The sequence below is a fragment of the Dermacentor andersoni genome, chromosome 3 (assembly GCF_023375885.2).
Source record: "Dermacentor andersoni chromosome 3, qqDerAnde1_hic_scaffold, whole genome shotgun sequence".
Classification (NCBI taxonomy): Eukaryota; Metazoa; Arthropoda; class Arachnida; order Ixodida; family Ixodidae; genus Dermacentor; species Dermacentor andersoni.
In genome coordinates, this window is record NC_092816.1 from 12,877,510 (window position 1) to 12,898,407 (window position 20,898).

The 20,898-nt window shown below is 47.9% G+C and overlaps 1 protein-coding gene across 2 annotated transcripts in view; it reads left to right on the plus strand.

The window, feature by feature from the left end:
• The window catches only part of LOC126520945 (uncharacterized), a 39,026-nt gene extending 19,028 nt beyond the window's left edge, over positions 1–19,998 (plus strand). For both annotated transcript variants that reach the window (XM_050169778.3, XM_050169779.3), the window contains 2 exons: positions 16,317–16,441; positions 18,039–19,998. In XM_050169778.3, coding sequence (XP_050025735.1) covers positions 16,317–16,441; positions 18,039–18,168 — 255 coding nt within the window. In that variant the 3' untranslated portion in view covers positions 18,169–19,998. The remainder of the gene's footprint in view (positions 1–16,316; positions 16,442–18,038) is intronic.
• The last annotated feature ends 900 nt before the right edge of the window (positions 19,999–20,898 follow it).

Sequence of the window (20,898 nt, forward strand, 5' to 3'; positions counted from 1 at the left end):
TCGGCTGTGAAAGAAGACGACGACAAACGCGAGGGCAGTGGCACGAGCGCATGACCGCGCGAGGCGAGCTCACATGAATTTCTCTACCGCACGCCGCGTTTTACGTATACCATCGGGGGTATAAGCACATAAAAACTTTTGCCTTAAAAAAAAGAAACGCCCACTTGAAGGGAGCGCACGCCTTGGTTAAGAAGGATACTTCAACTTGCTTAGAACGTGCTGATTTCGGGTCACACCCACAGCGCCAGCCTTCGTCACGCGTGATCATTTTTGAAAGATCTGGGTCACTTTCGATTTGAATTTAGAATTCCTGGTACAACAAGAAAAAAAAAAGTGTGTGTGTGTGACAGAAAGAGAGAGAAAGAGAGAGAGAGAGAGAGATGTGGCCATAACAAGTGGATAACAAAAGTCGCCGCAACCCCGTCTTGTGCTAATTCCCGTATTTCAATTCCACTTATAATAGCTGCACATCATGCCAGCACCTTCTGAAATCTTGTCATTTGTGTACCGACGACCCTCGTTGGTTTTTCTGTCGAGCATTTTTGACAATCTCATATAGGTACGACTGCTTGAAGGTCGGTTGAACTTAGCGTGGTCTTTAACGCTCATTCCTCTCTTGGAACCGTTCAAACCACTAAGCTTGTGTACGGCTCAGTGTCTCTTACATAAAGGCCGTTTGAAGGATTTTTAGTGTTTCTCTAGTCATTTTTCTAAAAAGAATAGACGTCGAGCCTCTAAGGCATTCATCGGACACGCTAAGGTATACGTCATAGTGGGTCCTATAAGCGCGTTATATTCCCGAAACATTTTGTCCGTGGTACTAACTGCGTATCGAATTAATGGTCGAGGCTCTTAGCAACAGATAGCACCTTGATCCCCCTCCCCCCATCCCGCTCCCATGTGTAGGGTAGCAAACCGGTTGAGCTAAACTGGTTAACCTCCCTGCCTTTCCTTCTCCACTTTTTCCTTCCTTCCTTGATTAGTTAATAATGTTACCAACTCGCTGGCGCTGTCAAATGCAGTTACATCAAGATAGTGAATGTTGCGAGCATTAGGAAGTAACTACAATGACCGATTTTCCGTATATTTTTATTTTTATTTTCAAGTGTTCACGAAGCAGCCATTCCCCTAAAAAACTAAATGACTGGCTACGATTTCTTTCTAAAGACGGAGTTCTAGCTGTGAAAAAAAAAAAAAAAAATGAGAAAGAAAAAGAACAAAGAAAAAGAAAAGAAAAAGGCGATGTTTAGAGCCTTGCTCCAATGACACTGGGTTTGAAATACTCTAACGGGGTTCTGTGGATTTCATCTGGTGTTTAAGCTCACAGCATCCGCTACGTGGGTGGCGTGAGGGAACTCACTTTGACCAACTGTTCTTACAAGTGAAAAAGTGGTCGGAATAATCTCAAAATGTCTTGATGAGCTCGGCTACATTGAACTTGCCACTTTCATTTTAACTTGTTCTTTTATTAATAAACGTCTCTCTCTCTCTCTCTCTCTCTCTCTCTCTCTCTCTCGTTTTTACGCCACCAGAGCAAATTCGCCTAGTATTTCTCGAAGAGAGAAATTCAAACACAAGCTGCCCCGCGTCATAGTTCACGGAAAGACGCAGCGCCGCTTCAACCGGGCCCGGACAGGCGGCGTGCTGGCCGCGGCCGTGAGCCAGCCATTGAGCAGCCTTCCCGCAGTATCGGGTCCAAACTCCGGTCTCTGTTTACCACCGATTCTAATACGTTTTCATGTTTATGATTTCTTTTTACTCACCACAGGCTAACAAAATATCAGCGCTAATCTCTGCAAGGTATAATCGAGGGAGAGAAAATGAGGAGGGTGCGGAAACTGAATTTGGGAGAAATTGAAACTCAGCCTATACAATATCGCATGTTTCTGAAAAGCTTATGAATTGACGCACCACCGATAATGCGAGATGCAAGAAACTGCAAAAACATTGACCTAGTATCGAATGGGCACACAATTAAGAGAATAGAGGTTAGCAACCCTAGCCATTCGCTTGCTGCCTTTGGCAAGAAGTTAAATGACACGACGTAGGAAAAGTAAAGAGCACGCGGGCGAGAGACATCAGTAGCCAACGGCGAACACTTCTTCTGCAGATGCTCGCCGCGAAGCCAAGACGCGGTGTATCCGTCGAGAGATCAAGCGGCGACTCGAATCTCGGCGTCGCCGCCGCCTGCGAGGCGCTTATCGGACTCTCTCTCTCTTCGCTGTATCGAGTGCGCGGAGAAAGTGTTGCGACAGCGCCGGACGACGAAGGTCGGTAAACACGACTTGGAAAACATGCCGTTTCCGCGCAAGCCCGCAAAGCTCAGGGAAGCTCAATCGGCCGCTAGCATTGAACGCGGAGAACGGCGACGTGCTTCCGTCCGTCGGGAGGGCAAGTTTGGTCAACTGTTTGGTCAGTGGGCACTTCGTGAATGAAGGGGCAGGGCGGCAAGGAATCCGGGCAAGGGTCTTCTAATGCTAAGACGAGTTTGAACAGCTAAACCGAAACGAGGGACAAAGGGAGACAGATAGGGACGTCGCGAAACTATAAACTTTATTTTCTTGCATGCGTCTACGGTGCACGCGCAAAAACTAAGCAGCGTCTGAGGCTGACATCAATCACGCAAGTGAGCCTGATAGGCGAGTCACGCGGGAAAGCTTTGCTCTTTCTTTAGTTGTCAAAGGTGCTGAGGCAGCGCTGACACATCTGCTACTCTTTTTAGAAATCTCAATGGCTTCCAGGATTCCCCGTTTTTGCTTTGTTGTTGCTTTTTCTTGAAACGCTGACCTCACGAAAATGGGGTTGGCACGTAGTGCCTCTGGAATAAGCAGCTAGCTAGGGTGCTGCACTGAGCGAGGCCGAATGTTCCTGTATTTAGTGTTGCATTTCGGGGACGCTTGCTTGAGATTCAAGTCTCATTCGAAGATAGATCTGCTTTCGTACGCGTCCAGGCACTGAAAACAACGCAGAGGGGGCTGTCGCTCTTAAGATTTTGATATTAACCATACGAAGACAGTGCTACCGTCATCTGCTCGACAGCCTTGAAAGGCAAGCGCCTAAACTGAGCGATGCGAGACACTCCCGAGAAACGTGAGCGCAACTTCAAAAGCGCGAAATGCATTCCCCGCTGGGAATTCGTCAAAAGCAGACGAGATGAGAAAGCTCCCTCCCGCGCTTACACATGTTCACGGCGTGAACTACATTTGTGAGAATATTGCTCCCAGACAGGGCTTGAAGACTCTTTCAAGCTCCAAACAAGGCATGAACCACATGCAGACGCGTGAGCACTGACGAGAAACTCTGCAAAAAGAACCACGAGACAAAATACGCTCAGTGTCAACAAGCGGTCGTTTATCGTTCGTAATTTCCCTATTATGTGACCGTGCTTATGTCGGACAAACAGGACGATGTCTGAATGAGCAGAATAAAAACTCAAATATTGGAACAAAAACGAAAAATTCTGGAAAATATAGGAATTTCTAAATAGCGTTGCATATGTGTCAGCACCGCCTCAGCATCTTGCCAACAAAAGAAAGAGCATATTCTTGGCATACGGGTACCCTTCCGGCAGGTGACTTGCAATCGCGTATCGATCCCCTTTGCGTGGCCGATACAAGCCGCAGACGCGGTGGCTCTCTTTCCTTTTATTTTTTCGCCTACACGACTATATACATTATAGTACACTACTAAATACAGTATAAAGTACGGGAGGGAACAAGGGGAGCGCCAACTTTTTATTTGACTGTTTATTCTGAAGAAGGGTAAAAAGAAGGACACCGACCACTGAATGAATACAAGAAAATGCGTTTGTGATTGTGAACAGATTGTGAACAAGGCTCCCGTCAGGGGAGCCTAAACGTCTTTTCTTGTATTCATTCAGTGGTCGGTGTCCTTCTTTTTACCCTTCTTCATGATGCCTCCCAACCAGACGGGCTTCCGTCAAAACCTCGACTTCACTGCTTATTCTATACTGTATACCATCCAATATATACACGCTACCGAATGCGTAACATACAGAACAGCTTCAATCGCGCAACACCCTAATCACAGCCAGCTATAAAAAAAAAAAAAAAAAAATTCTGTCTGCATGTAAAAGTGAAACAGATGTGTCGCTAATGCAAGATGAATTTGGCTCTTTAATATGAACAGCCTCTAACAATTCACGTGCCGCGGTGTGCCTACTTTTTAAGAGGATCCGTATCTTGTCCAGTCGTGGCTCACCCGGATGTGAATTGCAGTGCGAGCCACTGCGCTCCGTCCTTACCTCTCAGTGACAGCTCCCGCGCACGCTCATTTGCGCAACTCCCAGTTTGGCCGAGATATGCCTTACCGCAAGACAACGGAAACTCATAGACGACTCTGGTAGGACAATTTGTGTACGGCTTGGCATGTATTTTACAACAACCACGTTCCTTGCTCCCTTCAGAAAGTATGCGTAGGCACAGCTGGTCGAGCTTGCGTTCATTTCGTAGCCAGGGTCTCGACTCCGGCAGGTTTGGTGCATTCAGGTAGCGTATTAGCGTTTATTAGTCTGCTGCCTGCCCCAAAAAGCTCACGCACTGCGTGACGCTAGCTGTCAAAGAAGTATAGTGTGTGTCAAAGGAAACACACAAGCGCACACGAGTACGGAGTGCATCCGCTGTGAATATTCCAACGGTTACGGAATGCGAAAACGTTCGCGTGCGGAGTTTTCGGTGCAGGTTAAGGAACCCCAGTTGGCCAAAATTAACCCGAGACGAGTGACGCATAGTTTGGTACGGTCGATATTCGTTCTATGCCACAGTAAATTTTTTTCTCCCTCTTTGTTTATGTGACATAACGCGGGCACTTCAGAAGCGTTCGTGAGCAGCGGTATAAAATAATTAGGCATTCCCTGGCATCGCTATGACTCGGCAACGCCTTGTTTCGCTGGTTTCGTTTCACCGCAGTGGCGAAGGAATGGGCGGCGTGGAAGTGGACACGGCGCAGATCTCGACGCCTGAAGCCGCTCTCATTTCCGACGGTAGCGGACAGGCACGCCGCTCCTTTCTGCGGTCTTCGCGGCGGCTCCGGTAGAAGAGGCAACGGATGCGTGCACGAAGGGGGCCCGCCGTCAGGAGGAGAGCGGCGGAGGGCTCGCGAAGAGTGACAGACAGTCGCGGCTCCTTATCTCTGGGGGCGTTGAGGAGGGAGCTTGGAATGCGCCGAGAAAGAAAGCAACGATGGCAGACACGCGGGAGGTCGCGGACACGGAGAGACGGCCGCCGGCGCCGAAATACACACAGCGGGCGACTTCCGTTTGCGCAACCCGCGCAGAATCGCACAATCCGGACCTCGCCAAGAAACGGTGTGCGTTGCTCCCGTGACAGAATGACGATGATGTCGCGGCTCTTTTGTCGTGCCGATTGCGGAACGCCCTAAACCGCGGCACACGCCACACCAAGGTCTGTAAATATGCCGATTCTTCCGCTGACCGTAACCAGACTAGAGCGCTGCAAAACAAATATACGATCGCCGATTTCGGGGGACCGGAATGCTTCCATTTTGTTGTTGCTGCCTAAACAAAGCGACTTCAGGGGAAAGTGCTGCGTGGTCTTAGTGAATAAATAGCACAGGTGTCCACTTCGCTGTCACTGAATTGTCTGTAATCCTGCGCATAGTCAGTAAGTCAGGATCAGAACCTACATATACAGTTTAGCGTGCTTGTATTCGTGTGGTGTGTCATGCTGTTTCATCATTCCGGAAACTGGCCTTGGGAGTTGGCCACATTCTTACTCCGCGACCAGCGAGTATGACTTTGGGTTGCGTAACGAAGAGTCAGTAGTGTGACGCAAACCAGTCACGAGGCCCAAAAAAGAAAACAAATAAAGAGAAAAAAGAGGGTGAGCAAGCGAGCTGGGTGAATAACAAGGGGGTGTTGCTTTTGCGACATCCAAGTCACGAGGAGGCATACACAGTTACCTCTTTCGCACCTGACAGAGCCGTGTTTCGCAGGAGTGGATACAGCGCGTCAAAACAAAATCGGAGTCGAGGCAACGTTGTTAGCAGGGAGCGAAAATTTTGCTCTAAGCAGACCGCGGTAGTACCTCTGTCAGAAAACTCAATGATTGATTTCCCTACGAGCAGGCGCAACAGTCACGTGTCGCCGGCGCTGTTGTCCACCTGCTGATGTTCTGACACGTATAAAAGAACAACCACGAGGACGGCTTGAGAGGGGCCTTCAGCAGATACAAAGCACAAGTTTTGGAGCAACCGCGGTGCCAAGCTTTGTTTAACTGAGAGAGTGAGGAAGCTGGTGCTCTGCATCTCATTCGTACGTTATCTTCGTTTGCGACGGCTTCTATAGTACATCATTTCTAGTTCTTGTTATCGGTGACAGAAGTTATTCATTGTAGCTTTAAAGGGACACTAAAGCGAAACAATAAATCAGTTTAGACTAATGAAGCATTGTTTGAGAACCCTGCAGGCAGTCATCTCAAAAAAATGGTGTGATTATCAGACGAGAAAATGAAGGTACAAGTATCAGTATTTGAATTTCGCGCCGAAACCCCAGCCCCGGTAAGCCAGCGTCACGTCATGGATTCCAAAGTATGTTTTTGCATTTGGGCTGCGTTGGCTGAATAAAGGTTCCCGAAACTTTCCATGTTTTCTATTTGGTTCCTTTAGAACACAGTGCAGTCAATCTTTACTGCTATATATAATTAGTAGGCCCTAGAAGATGCCATCAAAATCCAAGACGTCACAGCCCCCTTAAGTAGGCGTCGCCACCCGTATTTCGTTCTTGCGCTTTTTCTGGCTTACCAAACGTTTTATCGTTGTAAGAGTGGCGTTTTTGGTGTTGTAGAACGGTAATTTACAGAGGCAGAAGAAATCATTTTTCAGTTTAGTGTCCCTTTAATATTATCCCGGAGTGGCACTGAAGTATATTAAAAAGGCAAATGTCTCATAGACATGCCATGATGACGGATGTTCTTGAGTAAGATTTACCGCAATGCAGCTGTACATTTCAGTGTGATAATTTATCATGCGAAAATATAAATAATACCGACTAACGGAGGCTTGAGGAGATCACCTGAGGTTATAAAGAAGTCCACCACCAAAGTTCACTAAATAATGACACGTTGTTTACACTCCATACTTGCGCAAATTATAGTTTCCCTTCACCGCAGTACAGTGTGTATGTTTCACCGCGGTACGCAACTGTATTGAGGTTGAGCCATATAAAACAAAAATAGAATGAATGAATGATAAATCAAACAGCATTACAGGGAAAAACTGCCCTCGCCAAGCGAATGAACATATAAAGGTCGGTTAAAGATAGCGCATACCACAGTCAGCGGTCATAGAATATAGTCTCACGGCTCAAGTTGCCCCGGTTAATATATGTGCATCAACATGCACTCCAGGTCAATGGCTATGTGCTCACGTAGATTAGAGAATGGACAACACTGTTCACGTCACACGCGGAAACTCATTAAAATGCCTTCTGACCATCGAATTTGCGACAACGTTCGCGATGTTTCGGATACAGAAAGTACGACATGTGTGAAAGTGATAACCTGATAACAGCAACGAGAGTGATAAAGTGATCGTGAGAGAAAAGTAAAACAACGCCGCGTGGAAATATTTTTTCACGTGAGCCTGCTTCTTAACTGACATTCTCTCACACTCTTATGTGGTAATATGGAGACATTTGTGCTCACTGGTATTTTTTTGTTTTGTCTCGCTTTTCTTTATCCTCTTTCTTTATACTAAATTTAGACTCTCCAGACGCTGTGCCTTAAGAAGGGTGCAAGCTTCCCTCCGCCGCGGCTTCCCCGTACTCCGAGACGCTTCTCCCGATTTGGCTTGGGCTCGCCGGCGGGTTACGTCTTGGGGGAAGAGGGGCGGGGCGAAGCTCGGAGAGCGGACGGAGGTAGGACGACCCGAAGGAGCTGGCGCGCAGGCATCGTGTAATAACGGCCACTCCGAGGAGATCCTAACACGTTAAAGGAAGCGATCTGGCTCGTATAACTGTAACTTGAGGAATAAACGACGTATGTACGTAGCACGTACATCAAACGGCAGTGCGTTCTTGGACGACCATGAACCACAACTATATAGTACAACGCTAAACGTGCAGTCAAGCAAGCCCTTAAAAGCTACGTTATTGGACCGCATAATGTCGATCGTCGTAAAGCAAAACACGCGATTTTACAAAATCAGCCGTTTCTCGGTCCCACCCACGGGCGACATGCATAACGCCAATCACAAAGCCAGCTCTGAACAAGCGGCAACGCTGCAGCATGCGCCGCGGTTCGTTCCTTGTCGTAATGCATCTTTCGTAGGGGTTCAGCTTCTGCAGCTCCACGGCGTGTTTCCGCATCGTGAGATGGTCGCCTACACGTGTAAAATCACGGCAGCAAGAGAAGGAAACGGTGTGTGCGTTTTGTCAGCGGGCGCCGTAAACAGTAGCAGTGGTGGTAGATACGTGTCTGTACACATAGGAGTGAGATTTAGAGAGAGAAGGACAATTGAAAGGCAGGGAGGTTAACTAGGATTAAGTCTAGTCGGCTACCCTGCACTGGGGAAAGGGGAGGAAAAATGAAAAAGACAGAAAGTCCAGTGTTAGTGTTGCCGACGGAGTAAAGTGAATGTCTGGGATACAAGGATGGGCACGATGCCTGTGTTGTGGTGTACTTGGGAAAGTGTTGTTTCTTCACAGCACCGGATGTAGCAGAAGAACGTGCGATACGAAAGACTATGTAGCCACTGTCTCGCTCAAGGAGGACTCGACGCCTGCAGGAGCTGTGATGCGGCAAAAACGGAGGACTGAGCGCTTCGAAGAAGTGCTTGTTCTTTTCCAGGTCCAATGCTGCTTGGCGCAACGTTACTAAATTGGCGGAGTAGCGCCTTTGATATGCGCCTATCTGACGTCCTTCTTTTTTTTTTTTTTGCGTATAGCGTGCTTGACACCCAATGAGTGGAGCACAGAAGACGCGATGGGGTCGCGCGCGGCCCGCTTTCTTATCGCCATGTCGCTCTCGATAACCGGCAGTGCTTCTCACGCGGTGGCGTGCGCGTCAGATCGCTGACCCGAAACCTCGTCACCCCGAAACGGCAGCGGCTAGCGGTAAACTCGACGGCGCTCACGTGTTCGTGCACGTGCACGCCTCCAACACCGGCGTCGCGAGGCGCGGTGCATGTGGCTCGCACGATGTCGACAGTGCGCTTTATTTTATTCAGAGCGCGCTCTTCTCACTCTACGAGGCATCGGGCTATCTATCTATCTTTCTTTCCTTCTTTCTCATTGTTTCTAAATGGTGCCAGCTGTTACGAGTTCATCGACGGTTTGCTCCTTCGTCCGGTTTCCGGTGTGTGCGGGGGCGATCTCCAAAGAAACCGCATGGAAACAGGCGAACAGAGGTAGCGGGTTGAAATTTCTCAAATTGTGGGCAGAGCACGCGTAGATACTCGTGAGCTCCGCATGACATATGTATGGTGAGAGTGCAGTTTCGATGACTAATTAACAAAGTTTCAGTCACCCTCACTAGAGCGGTCGGGGGCCACTGCAGCAGCTGGCACTATTGTTGACATATCTCTGTTAAGAATTTGCATAGATCTGCTAATGAGGACGATGTCTTCCTTGACGAGTTACTGCCACTTTTCCGTACTGGGTATGTCCGTTTTTAACCTCTTCCCTGGGCCGATCCCGAATATAATGCGCTCTAAAAATGTGGACGGATACCGAAGATACAGCAGCTAAAAATTAAGCAGCCCGACGCTCTTTCTACTCTCCTCCCGCGAGGGGTAACGCTATAGAGTTCCGTGCGCAATCATTCCGCCACATTGCCACCGCCAACTCGTTCAGGAGAAAATTGCCTTTTATCGATGTTGACTAGAGATTGGATCGCCTTCCAACTTTCTTTTTTGTTATGTCTTGTGCGTGATTCCACGTGTATTCTATGAAGAACGATAAAAGCTTTTGGAACTCATGCGCATGAACAGAACGAGCGGGGAAAGAAACGAGAACGTGCACCCATAACTATTTTTATTTTCGTAAGAACGCGCTCGTAACCCAACGATGTATTATAACGTCGCCATAATTTCTGCAGCAGGCTTTTAATACTTCGACTTACGATACATATTCTTTCTGGCGCAAGGTAGAAGAACATGAAGCCAGGGTAGCAGGAAAAAAGAGACACACAGAGCTTTGACACAGAGAAGACACTTTGATTTTGCTCACGGCCAAAGAACTTAACCAAAAGACAAGGATTTGGGAAGGGTTGTGATTTCGAAAAGAGCATGTTCGTAAGAAGGTCTTACACTAAAGATCGCTCTGTATAAGGTAATACACTTTTGTGACGAACTGCGTGTTCCACTCAATTTACAGGCTCATAATTGGGACTGTTACTCAGTTTGGTGATAGGCGAAGCACCAAACGCGAGTAGTAATGTTGCTGGTGTTAAAGACCGCAAAATATTCTTGTACTAAAACCAAAGTGAAAACAAGAGTCGGTTTTGCGCTACATATAATTGATGTGCAAGTGTACCACAAAGCAGGAGCAAGTGTAACAAGAGAGCCGCCTTCTCAGGGGCATGACCATGAAAGCAGTGAAGGAAGGCAAACGCACCGCATCCCTAGACTTTGCCCACACACTCAGTGGACGTATTTTCTCGAAGGAAGTTCGGTGTCTCTGACTACTAGCATGATTTCTTATTATATTCCTTTATGTAAGGATATTTTCTCATTGGCTGCCACTCTGGTGTCCGCCGCTAGTGACACCGATCCGCGTTAAAACGAGGTATTCTTAGCGATGACCATCCACCTCAGAAATGGTTCTACGTAGATGCTTTATGAGATGACTATCTCAGAAACCATCCACGTAGAGGTATCGTCCGCACGTATACCTGGTTTGTAAAGAAAGGGTAGTGGATATCTGTAAGAAATAGGCGATACATAGGGATACTATGGTATTGACACGTGTATATCTTTCTCCGGTGACCGCTTTTCAACGGCTAACAAATCGCTCAGCGCAGGACGCGCCTGCATCGGAAGTTTCTCCAATGTTATTGATGGTTCTATCCGTTGTCTGTAGTCACCGAACCCAATGTAATTGATGGTATGCGCGACGCGGATTGTGTAGTACTTTCTGGAGGACACGCGGGCACCAGCGATTAGTCTGGAACCTACGATGGCTCATCCACGAAGCCACTATCGTTTTCGACGATAGTGGCTTCGTGGTGACGTACATTGAATCTGTATAAGAACTCCTTTCCTAAATAAACTTTCCAGTTGTTAGTAGCACTTTGTCCCGTGTTCTTCCTAAGACTCCGTTTATGCAGCACTCTTACGTCATGAACGAGCCCAACGCGCCGGACTGACAGCTATTCTCATGCATAAAAGCCAACGCTCTTGACCCGCAGATCAGATTTGCGACGATCGCCGACTGTGTTCGCCAATGGCATTGTGATTTGATTTCGCTTGCATTTGTGGGCAGAAGTTCGCCCAATAAAAGTTGGCTTCGTCATTCATAATTTCGCTACTATGTTCTTGAGGCTCACTACAACGTGACAGTATTGTAGTAAATGAACGCGTACCGGCTCGGTAAGCGGCAAAGATCATTAAAAAAGAAGCGTCGTCAAGCGGGAAGCGAAAGCATGCAACACAAGGAAAGAAAGAGAGAAGATAATTTATTTGAGAAAAGACCGAAAGGCCGGCTTGAGCTTGTTCCTGCGCTCAAAATAAAGGCGAAGAGGGGTTTAAGATGAGGATAGATAGTGGGATGCGACTAAATGCACATTCGTGTACGAAGAGCCCGTTCGCAGAATTGAATCTAAACCTGCCATATCAAGCAATAAAAGGAAAGCTCACCCACAACGCATATTATTGACACTGTCGCCCACTGCACGTCATGTTTCCAGGAGAAGTCTACTTACATATTTTGTTTCCTCCGAATACCGCCTAAGCACTCGGTGCAGATAATTAACCAGTGAAGTTGAAACTTGCGGCCCCGGTGTTTATCACTGGTTTAATCCCGATGGTTAATTAAAGTCTTTCTTAGTTATTGGTGACGGCTTTGTGTGTTTCCTAATGAGATTAGGCACACGTTCGGCTGCGACGGAGAGAACGACGTCAGTGACTGTGTGCCCGCAGTCCGCCGTTGTCGCTTGCGTCCGATGTCTCGAGTTTGCTCGGCGGCGTGGTTAGCACCATCCGCCCGCCATTGAGGCTTACTATTCTTAAAAATCACATTGCTTCAAAATTAGATATGTCCGTCCCGTGAGACAATGAACGGCTAATACCCCTGTTACGATCGGCCTGCAGGGGTACTGCTCTGCGAAGCTATTTCAGCCCGCTGCACGTGCTTCGATCGACCCGCGGTGGTGGCGCCCTTCAGAGAACCGGCGAGGACGACAGCGCTAACCGACCATGAACTTCCTTCGGGGAAATGGAGACTACGGCAGCGTTAATCCACCATGCGCCTCGTTGGGAGAATCGGCGACGGCAGCAGGGCTGGCCACGTTTGGCGCCCCGTGGTTGATTTGCCGGGTCTTCATGGTCTCTCTGCAGCAAGAAGCGCTCCCCTAACAAAAGGGTGCTTTGCGGTACGTTTTCCTCGGGCCCCAGGATTCGTCGCAGTCTGCTGACACTCGTGGCGACTACAGGAGAAAGGCAGCTCTGGAATTTAGAGGCGCCGGCTGGGGTCAGACCTGACCAGCTGGCTACGAGGACGTGCTCAACTCGGGTTCTGGGAATCCAAAGTGCTAACGTGTGTGTGTGAGCCCTACTCTTCCAAAAAGGCGGGTCAACTTCGATGACGTTGGACACTACGAATTGGCGGTGAAGTGCCGTTTCCCTCACCCAGGGATCTAGGGAGAACGAAGTGTTTATAAGCAGCTGATTTTCGGCTGCTAGAGTGTGCTCGTCAGTGTGCTCTGTGATCGTGCTCGTGCTTGAAGAAGCAGTGTGTTTGGAGCTTCGTGCTCGCATGCTGTATGCTTAGTCTTGCGTGCTCCATTTGGGAGCCACGCTAAACTGTCGAATGTATCCCTTGTTCTAATGTAAAATATCTGTAAATAAACCCTGTACGCCTAGTTCGTCCCAAGTTCCTCCTTACGACCTACAACCCTTACACTCCCTTTAGCAATGGCTCATACCCCCGTAAACACGACCTCCCCATTACGACGGCAGAAGAGAAGTGAAATTCTATACCGCAATGATGAGCGGCAACGGAGCCAGCTGTGGAAGACGACTAACGCGGTAGCAGAGGCACGAGCGCGTTCGCGCGGTTGCGCCGAGGGGCGCCAACGAGCTAGCTGTGGAAGAATACGTACACGTTCGAGCAACTGCTGATGATGATATTTTTCGTTACACAGGCGCAGACAGACGCATTTTCGTTTCGCCTACCCATATAAAGTTTCGCTTTAAAGCACCGCGGTAAGGTGATAACAAGCGGCGAAAATCTTCAGACTGAGAAGGGGAGTGGTATCACGCCGTAACGATGGTCGTCAAGCGTAGTGCTCGAGTTCCGGCTTCCAGGTGACGATTGTGGAGCATCAATAGTCAGGACCAGAAGGTCGTGCGCGTCTAAAAGTGATATGCTGCCCAACGAGCCCATTGCGAGCCCACATTGCGAGCCTTCGGGAAGAAATTGGGGATGCATCCAAAGTTAACTTCTCAGTTCTTCGCAATAGTCGCAACATAGTGAGGGAGTGCAACACACCACGTCAAAAGAGCGTCTATAGAAAGGGAGATCACATAGTCACCGTCACAAGCAGGGGACTCTGAGCTGAACGTGACATACGTCGGGGTAGCTGATCGCAGAAGAACAAACTCGACGGCACATAAACTCGGTGGCGACTCGGTGTGTAGATTCGGTGCAGAGGGGAGTTCCAACTGTAGAACGCCAGATGAGCAGTCAGTGAGGGCAGTATGGGTGCTCCGGAAGTCATGGCCGAGGATGACGTCAAGGGGAACACTGGAGTAGGACGGCGAATAGAAGCGAGGTCTGGTGGCCAGCGAAGCTCACACGCGCAATGCACATGCCAACGACGCAAAGTGTACCACCGTCGGCAACGCGAACGACAGACGACGTGGAGGAGGGCGTAAGAGCCTCGCGGAGACGACGAGGAAGGCGAGCGCTCCTGAAAGATAGTTGCGCCCCAGTGTCCATGAGCGTCGAAACAGGCACGCCGTACACTTTTATGTCCAAAAGGTTCTGTCGAGTAGGATCAACAGAAGATTTCCGGGTCGGTGGGCCAACGCAGCATCACCTCTGGGAGCAGCACTGGTTTGTTTTCGGAAAATGGACGACGAGGGTATGGCGACGGGCCAGCTGAGAGAACGCCGGCTTTGCGGGGACGGCGAGCGGTCGTAGCGTGTAGTCGCAGCAGGAACATCAAGGTGCGGGGTTCATCGCGAGCACTAAACGACGAGAACCGACCTACTCTTACCGTCTTAAGGGCGGTAAGAGTATGCCGGACGAGGTGACGACGGCCGCCAATAGGGACAATGCCAGAAAATATGGCCTAACCCGTTGCAGTTGAAGCATACTGGCATCTCGCCATGCGTCCGCCACTGCTTTGGATCGCGGTATACAGGATAGATCGACTGTGGGCTAGGAAACCTAAAGAAATTGCTGACCGCAGGGTGACCTACAACACAGATGTGATGAATGCCTGCGTTTGGCAACTCTTCGCGTACAACGGCTTGGATCAACGATACTGCCGGGCTGGACTCGTCGTAAAAAACGTGCCTGAGGAACAGAGGGTAACGTGGCCTTAATCTCACACTGCAGAAAACGCAGCAAGCTTTCGGTACCAGGTGGTTAGACGTCTGCACACGTAGGGCGCCGCACGAATCGTTGCGTTACACGACGGCTCTTCGCTTCTTCAAAGCGTCGGCACTCTTGTATGACGTCGTCGACGGTAGAGCAGTCCTTATACATCCGTAAATCAAAGGCGTCATCGGCGATACCTTTAAGTGTGTGGCTGACTTTGTCAGCCTCAGGCATTTTGTCATCAACCCACCGACACAGAGCTAAGGCGTCCTGAAATGTACACGACATACGGTTCAGTTGATTTTTGGGCCCGGCGCGAAAGTTCCTTCTTGGCTGCTCGCTGGCGACCGACTGGCTACCCAAAGAATGCCTGCAGTTTTTGTTTGCAGGTGGCCCAGCTATTCATTTCCTCCTGGTGGGCTTGGAACTAAACACGGACCATTCCTTTGAGGTAGTAGATTGACGTTAGCCAGCGTGGTGGTTGGGTACCACGGGTTGTTCTTGCCGTGTCGGCTCGCATTCGGTTGATCACTCTTCAACGTCCATGGTGCGAGTACCGGAAAAGATACCAGGGTCACGGAGTTGGGCCAGGACAACGGATGTTGATGTAGCCGAGACTGTGCCAAAGGGCCTCTCAGTCGACATGGTCGTATGGCCCACAACGTGTTCGTTGTGAAGTTCCATGGTGTCCTTCGCATATACTCCACGCCTCCATCAAGGATGTTACGGGGAAGTGTCAAAAAGGGTTTATATACAATATTTAGTTACACAGTGACAGCGAGTAGCACCACAACAACAAAGATGGCGGGCCAGGGCACAGCTCGTCCACTGGTCATGCAACAACGACATCTTCGTCCGCAGGATAGGTTGCTCACAACAATATTACGGAAAAAAGCTTTGTGTTCGTTTTGGCGTGAATGCACCGAGTATTCTGTACACAGAATACACACATACAGCCGACGTAGATATCAAATGTCCACATTTAAAATATGTTGCTTTGTATTTCCATTGTGCGTGAGTTCGACGTCATATGTTGTCCCAAATAGTAGCAGGTATATACCAATCATTTACATATGTTGTGGGAATATACTGAATAAGGTATTGTCCCCTTTTAGTTATTCTCTAAATCCTTAATAACTGAGACTCTCTGACAGAACATCAGTTTTGAGGTCTAGCCTGGGCTTTGGAATGAGACAGACTCGCGGCAACTTTTTTAAGTTACGGTAACGCATCATATTGTTCACCAAAACAGCAACGCGATATTTATAAAGGATAAAAACACGAGACCTGCCAGACAAAAAAGTTATTTCACACTGTAGCCTTGTCTCACAAAAGTTCGATGAAAACTGGTCCCTCCTCTATAAACTATGTGTTCATTGTCTGCAACATTTCGGCAATTGACAATTATCTTGGTCCCGCACTCGCGCAACATAATTTCTAGACTACATCTGTTCAAGTTTATTTTCCTTTCTATTTTTCATGGAAGAAAACTGATGTAATAAAAAGGGCACACATGCGTCGTGAGGATTCTCTTGGTTAGTATTAAGGAAGAATATGTGTGTTTGTGTGTGTGCAGACGAGTTTGCTGAACTACAACTACTACTACAACAACGGCAACATGACGGAGTGTAGACTACCCTCACCGTGCGGCTGGTTTATGTACCACCCCGTCGAGAGGAACTTCCTCCACTACTTGCAAGTGTGAGTGTCGGGCGTTTCATTTTAGATCCCGAAAAAAAGAAAGAAGAGTGATTGCTTCTGAAGGGTCCCCGCAGATTGAGCGTGCAAGTTTCATTCAACAAACCAGATAATACAATGAACATTGTATTATTTACAAAAGAAATAGTTCCACGGAACAGATGCTGAGAGTGGGTCAGAATGGCATGCCGTAAATACCAGTGAGTGTTGCAGATGTGAAATGCCCATGGGCACGTGGGCATACCAAGAACAGAAAGAGCTAATGAATGACTCGATAGATATACGGGAAACTGCTGGCCTCAGCTTACTTGTTCAAGTATCCTTTTGCGACAGGAAAAAGAAAATACTAGGGGTATTAGTCTGGCTGACAAGATCTCTGATTATTTTGCTACCGGATTAAAGTGTAACGCACGCTTGAAGGGATGCTATACACAAAAGGAGCGGAATATCTTAGTTTCACCATAAAGAGCTGGCAGAGAAAAATTAATTTAGCATAACTTTGTGATGAGTCGCAAATTGATGCTTTAGCATAAAAATTAAATTGATGCTCACTGTTAATTACACGCAGCGTGTGATGGGCATGCGTGTTTGGACGTTTTGTTATGGTTTCCAGACACACTGATAAACCCGAACTAATAATCTGCGGAAAACAATAATTTCTCATTTCCTAAAATTCATACTAAATATGCAAGTTCATACTAGCTTACGGCGTGCCAACGGCAGCCATTCTCGTGAAATTAATGGGTACCGGGTTCTGCATGAAGGCCGTTTTTGAAAGCGAAAAACAAAGATAAAGCTTCTCTACATTGTTCGCTACCAAGTACCATATTACCGTAATGAATAATTTGTTTTCCTGTTTGACCTTTTCTTTCTGCACTGTCAAGTAGCCAGGGTTAAATGGCGTGGTGAACTGGAGAGGTTGGAAGCACGTGCGCCCTGCGGCTCCTCCATTTCATAGAAGTTGGGTGAAATAAATAAATAAATAAATAAATAAATAAATAAATAAATAAATAGAAAGGACGCTCTAGCACACGCAAACGTTAACACGTACAAGAAAAACAAAAAATACCACATGCGCAAAATCAGCAACAAGCACGCGTCATGGTTCATAAAATCGTCTGGAATATATTAAAAGCATATTTAGCGCCAGCAAACAAGGACGTAAGGGAGACGACAACACAACGCGCATTGTGTTGTCGTCTCCCTTACGTCCTTGTTTGCTGGCGCTAAATATGCTTTCAATTTACCAACACGCCCAACAAATGGCAATGCTACAATATATTAAAGTATGTGCATTTTCGCTTCGCATTCAAAGTTACTTCAATTGTCTTCATTTATTATTGCGAGCGCGCGTGTGAAAGCAATGCGTCGCTATGCGCGCAGCATCTGATGCCTTTTGTAAATCAGCGTTTCGAATGAATGTATTTTCATAGTAAATATTCGCAAGCGGTTCCCTGAAGTTTTGGACTCCCTTATCTACACTAACGCGAGTAAAGCGACGCTTTAACTTTGTGGTGGGCCCGTGCTTCGAGAGCGGCATCGCCTTTCCAGCAGCGCGGAGTGTTCTCTCACGCTTTCGTTCTTTCCTGCGCGTGCGTAGATGCTACTGTCCGACCGGGATGCGCTGCTTGGCAGACCGCGACGACGTGTCCATCTCCTGCTGGGTCTACAAGTGCAAAGTGGCGCCCCCCGGAACGCCAGCGAACCCCCCCGTGGAACCCCCGATGTGACCCCCTCCACGATTTGGTGATGCCCTCTATTGGACCCGGGCATAGCGAGTGAAAAAAAAAAAGAAAAAAAAAAGTAGGAGCACGTGCATGTAATCCGCTTACATGCACGTCACTTTGGTCATCCGGATGTACTACAGGGAGGAGTAAAGACCACGGGAGGCGTTGGACGACGAAGCAACGGGCTGGCGTGTTTTGGCCAGCTGTGACGCATTGGAGCAGAGAAGGACGATGCGCGTGTGTTGGCGGCAGGGTGGCGGCCGTGTGTGCTGGACTCTCCTCAGTTTGCTCGATGGCCCTTCTTTTGCCGCCATTTTTCTGTTAATTCCGCGGCAAAGCTCCCTGCGTCGCGTCGGACCGTTACGTTGCTTTCTTTCTCTCCTCTGTTCCTCGACACTTTCAGCTTCTTTCCATGGGGTGACCCGCTACGTTGAGGCTTCATAAAAAGCCGCCTACGTGATGTTTTTAATTTTAAATTATGGGATTTTACGTGCGAAAACCACTTTCTGATTATGAGGCCCGCCGTAGTGGAGGACTCCGGAAATTTCGACCACCTGGGGTTCTTTAACGAGCACCTAAATCTAAGTACACGGGTGTTTTCGCATTTCGCCCCCATGGAAATGCGGCCGCCGTGGCCGGGATTCGATCCCACGACCTCATGCTTAGCAGCCCAACACGATAGCCACTGAGCAATCACAGCGGGTAACGCGATGTTTTTGCGAAAATGAACATGACTTTCAATTCATTCATTTTGTATCACACTTGCATTTGCTGTTTCGCCGGTAAATTTTTATATATGCTCACCCCACCGCCGGTGCCATCCGATTAGCCCTGTCCTGGTGCCAACCACTGCAGTCTTGCGTTGGCTTCGGCTACGTCGAGGCGATATTACCTTGAAAGCGTAATTTATTTACTTTAATCACATCACGCTTCGGCGACAAACAAGCTGCGTACGTCGCAGGCCAGAAAGAAAGCGCGAGTTCCTTGCCACGGCAGGTGGCGAGAGCTGGCTGCCAAGCCGGATAGCGCAGCTCTTGCTGCGGCCGTCTCGAGCCTCGGCGCTTGTTTGACGCCCGAGCGGTGTTCGGGACGCGAGGGTTTTGTATCGTAGCGCTTAAGACTTAATCCACCTATCTTGTCAGTGGGATATTCGTCGTGTACGAAAATACCCGCTTATGTTGCTTTATTTATTCGCACACCACTTCTTTTCATCCCATATCCTCCTCTGTAGAGGACGTGGCTCTCACTATCTGGAAAAGGAACAACTCTCACTGCACCTTTCTTTTCATTTTGTCAACGAGCCAGATTACGACGAGCAAGAACTGTTGTCGGCTGCACAAGTGTATTGTTTGTTTGTATTTCTGAGCGCTAGTGCTCCGTGCGGTCGTATGTTATTTCATAGTGCAAGGAATATAACGAAAAAAGAAAAAACTAAACACATGGTCGCAACACTCCTCATATAAAATTGCTACAGCTCTCCAAGGAGTGTCCTCCTTGCAAGGGTCATTATACTGCAAGCTAAAAATGGAAATGTGGTGAACGGTAGTTATCGCAAGTGCATAATTAGGTGCTTTCTTTATTCATTCTCTTCTGTGTGCATTTTCCGTATATCATTCTTGTGTACAGTATGTTCACGTGTGCTTCACGGAATACGAAAGCGTGTTCCTTTGTGTACGACCCAGTTTTCTTGTATTATACTGTAGCATTTCACATCATTACTGTTGCAACCCGTTCTCATTTTTTGACACACACTGAGATGATTTCGTCGCTGCTCTGCGCTGCCAAATGTGCAACAAGAGAGCGGATGCAAATAAAATCAAAAAGACTTTCTTAGTTGTGACGTTCTGCATTTCTCCGGACGCCATCTGAAGCGAACAGACAATGAAGCCAAAGAAAGTCATGGGGAAGATTTTAATTGAAATTTGGGATTGATAAGGAAAGGGGAAATCGAAGACGACTTGTCGCCAGAGGGAGCCGAACCTAAAAGCTCCGTATGGCATCTCAGTTCTATCCTCCCGCCCAATTTCGCAGGAACAAAATTTATCAACTGGAACACACTTTTTCATTGTAACCATTATTAAGAACTCGGAGCTCACAGCGAAGGAAATTGAAGCCCACACAAAGGACGAACCAAGCGCCGATTTTCAATGAATTATATTTAGATGAAAGTCAGAGCGCCGTGCCTGTGTCTTGGTAAATTTTGTGAAGTTTTTTCCCGTGCTGTAAGCTTCAAGTACTTTGTCATCCACAGCCACTGCGGCCTTTCTGGAAGCTAGTCAGGTGCGCTTCTATACTTCAACGGAACGCCAAAGGTCTGCAGTCATGGACGTCAGAATTTTGGCACTATTTTCGAGAACAGGTTCCCCATTATCATCATTTGTGAACCTCATTTTTCAATGACAATTCGACTGTCTGGGTACGAATCATTTTTCTTCATCATGCATTCGACGTAGTCAAGTTGTGTATATCCGCAAGGAGCTCAAGTATGTTCAACGAATGGCGCAGCCCTACGATGACAATGAATACGTGTGTATCCGTCTTATCCGTCTTACGAATACGTGTGTATCCGTGTATCCGTCTTCACACTGACAGGCACCTACATATCCCCATCACGTCGACTTGATCGGCAGAAACTAAACGACATACTCACAAAATCTTCTGGCCCTTGGATAATAATCGAGGACTTGAATACCCCTTATCCACTCTGGGGAAGCTTCAGGACAAATCAACGAG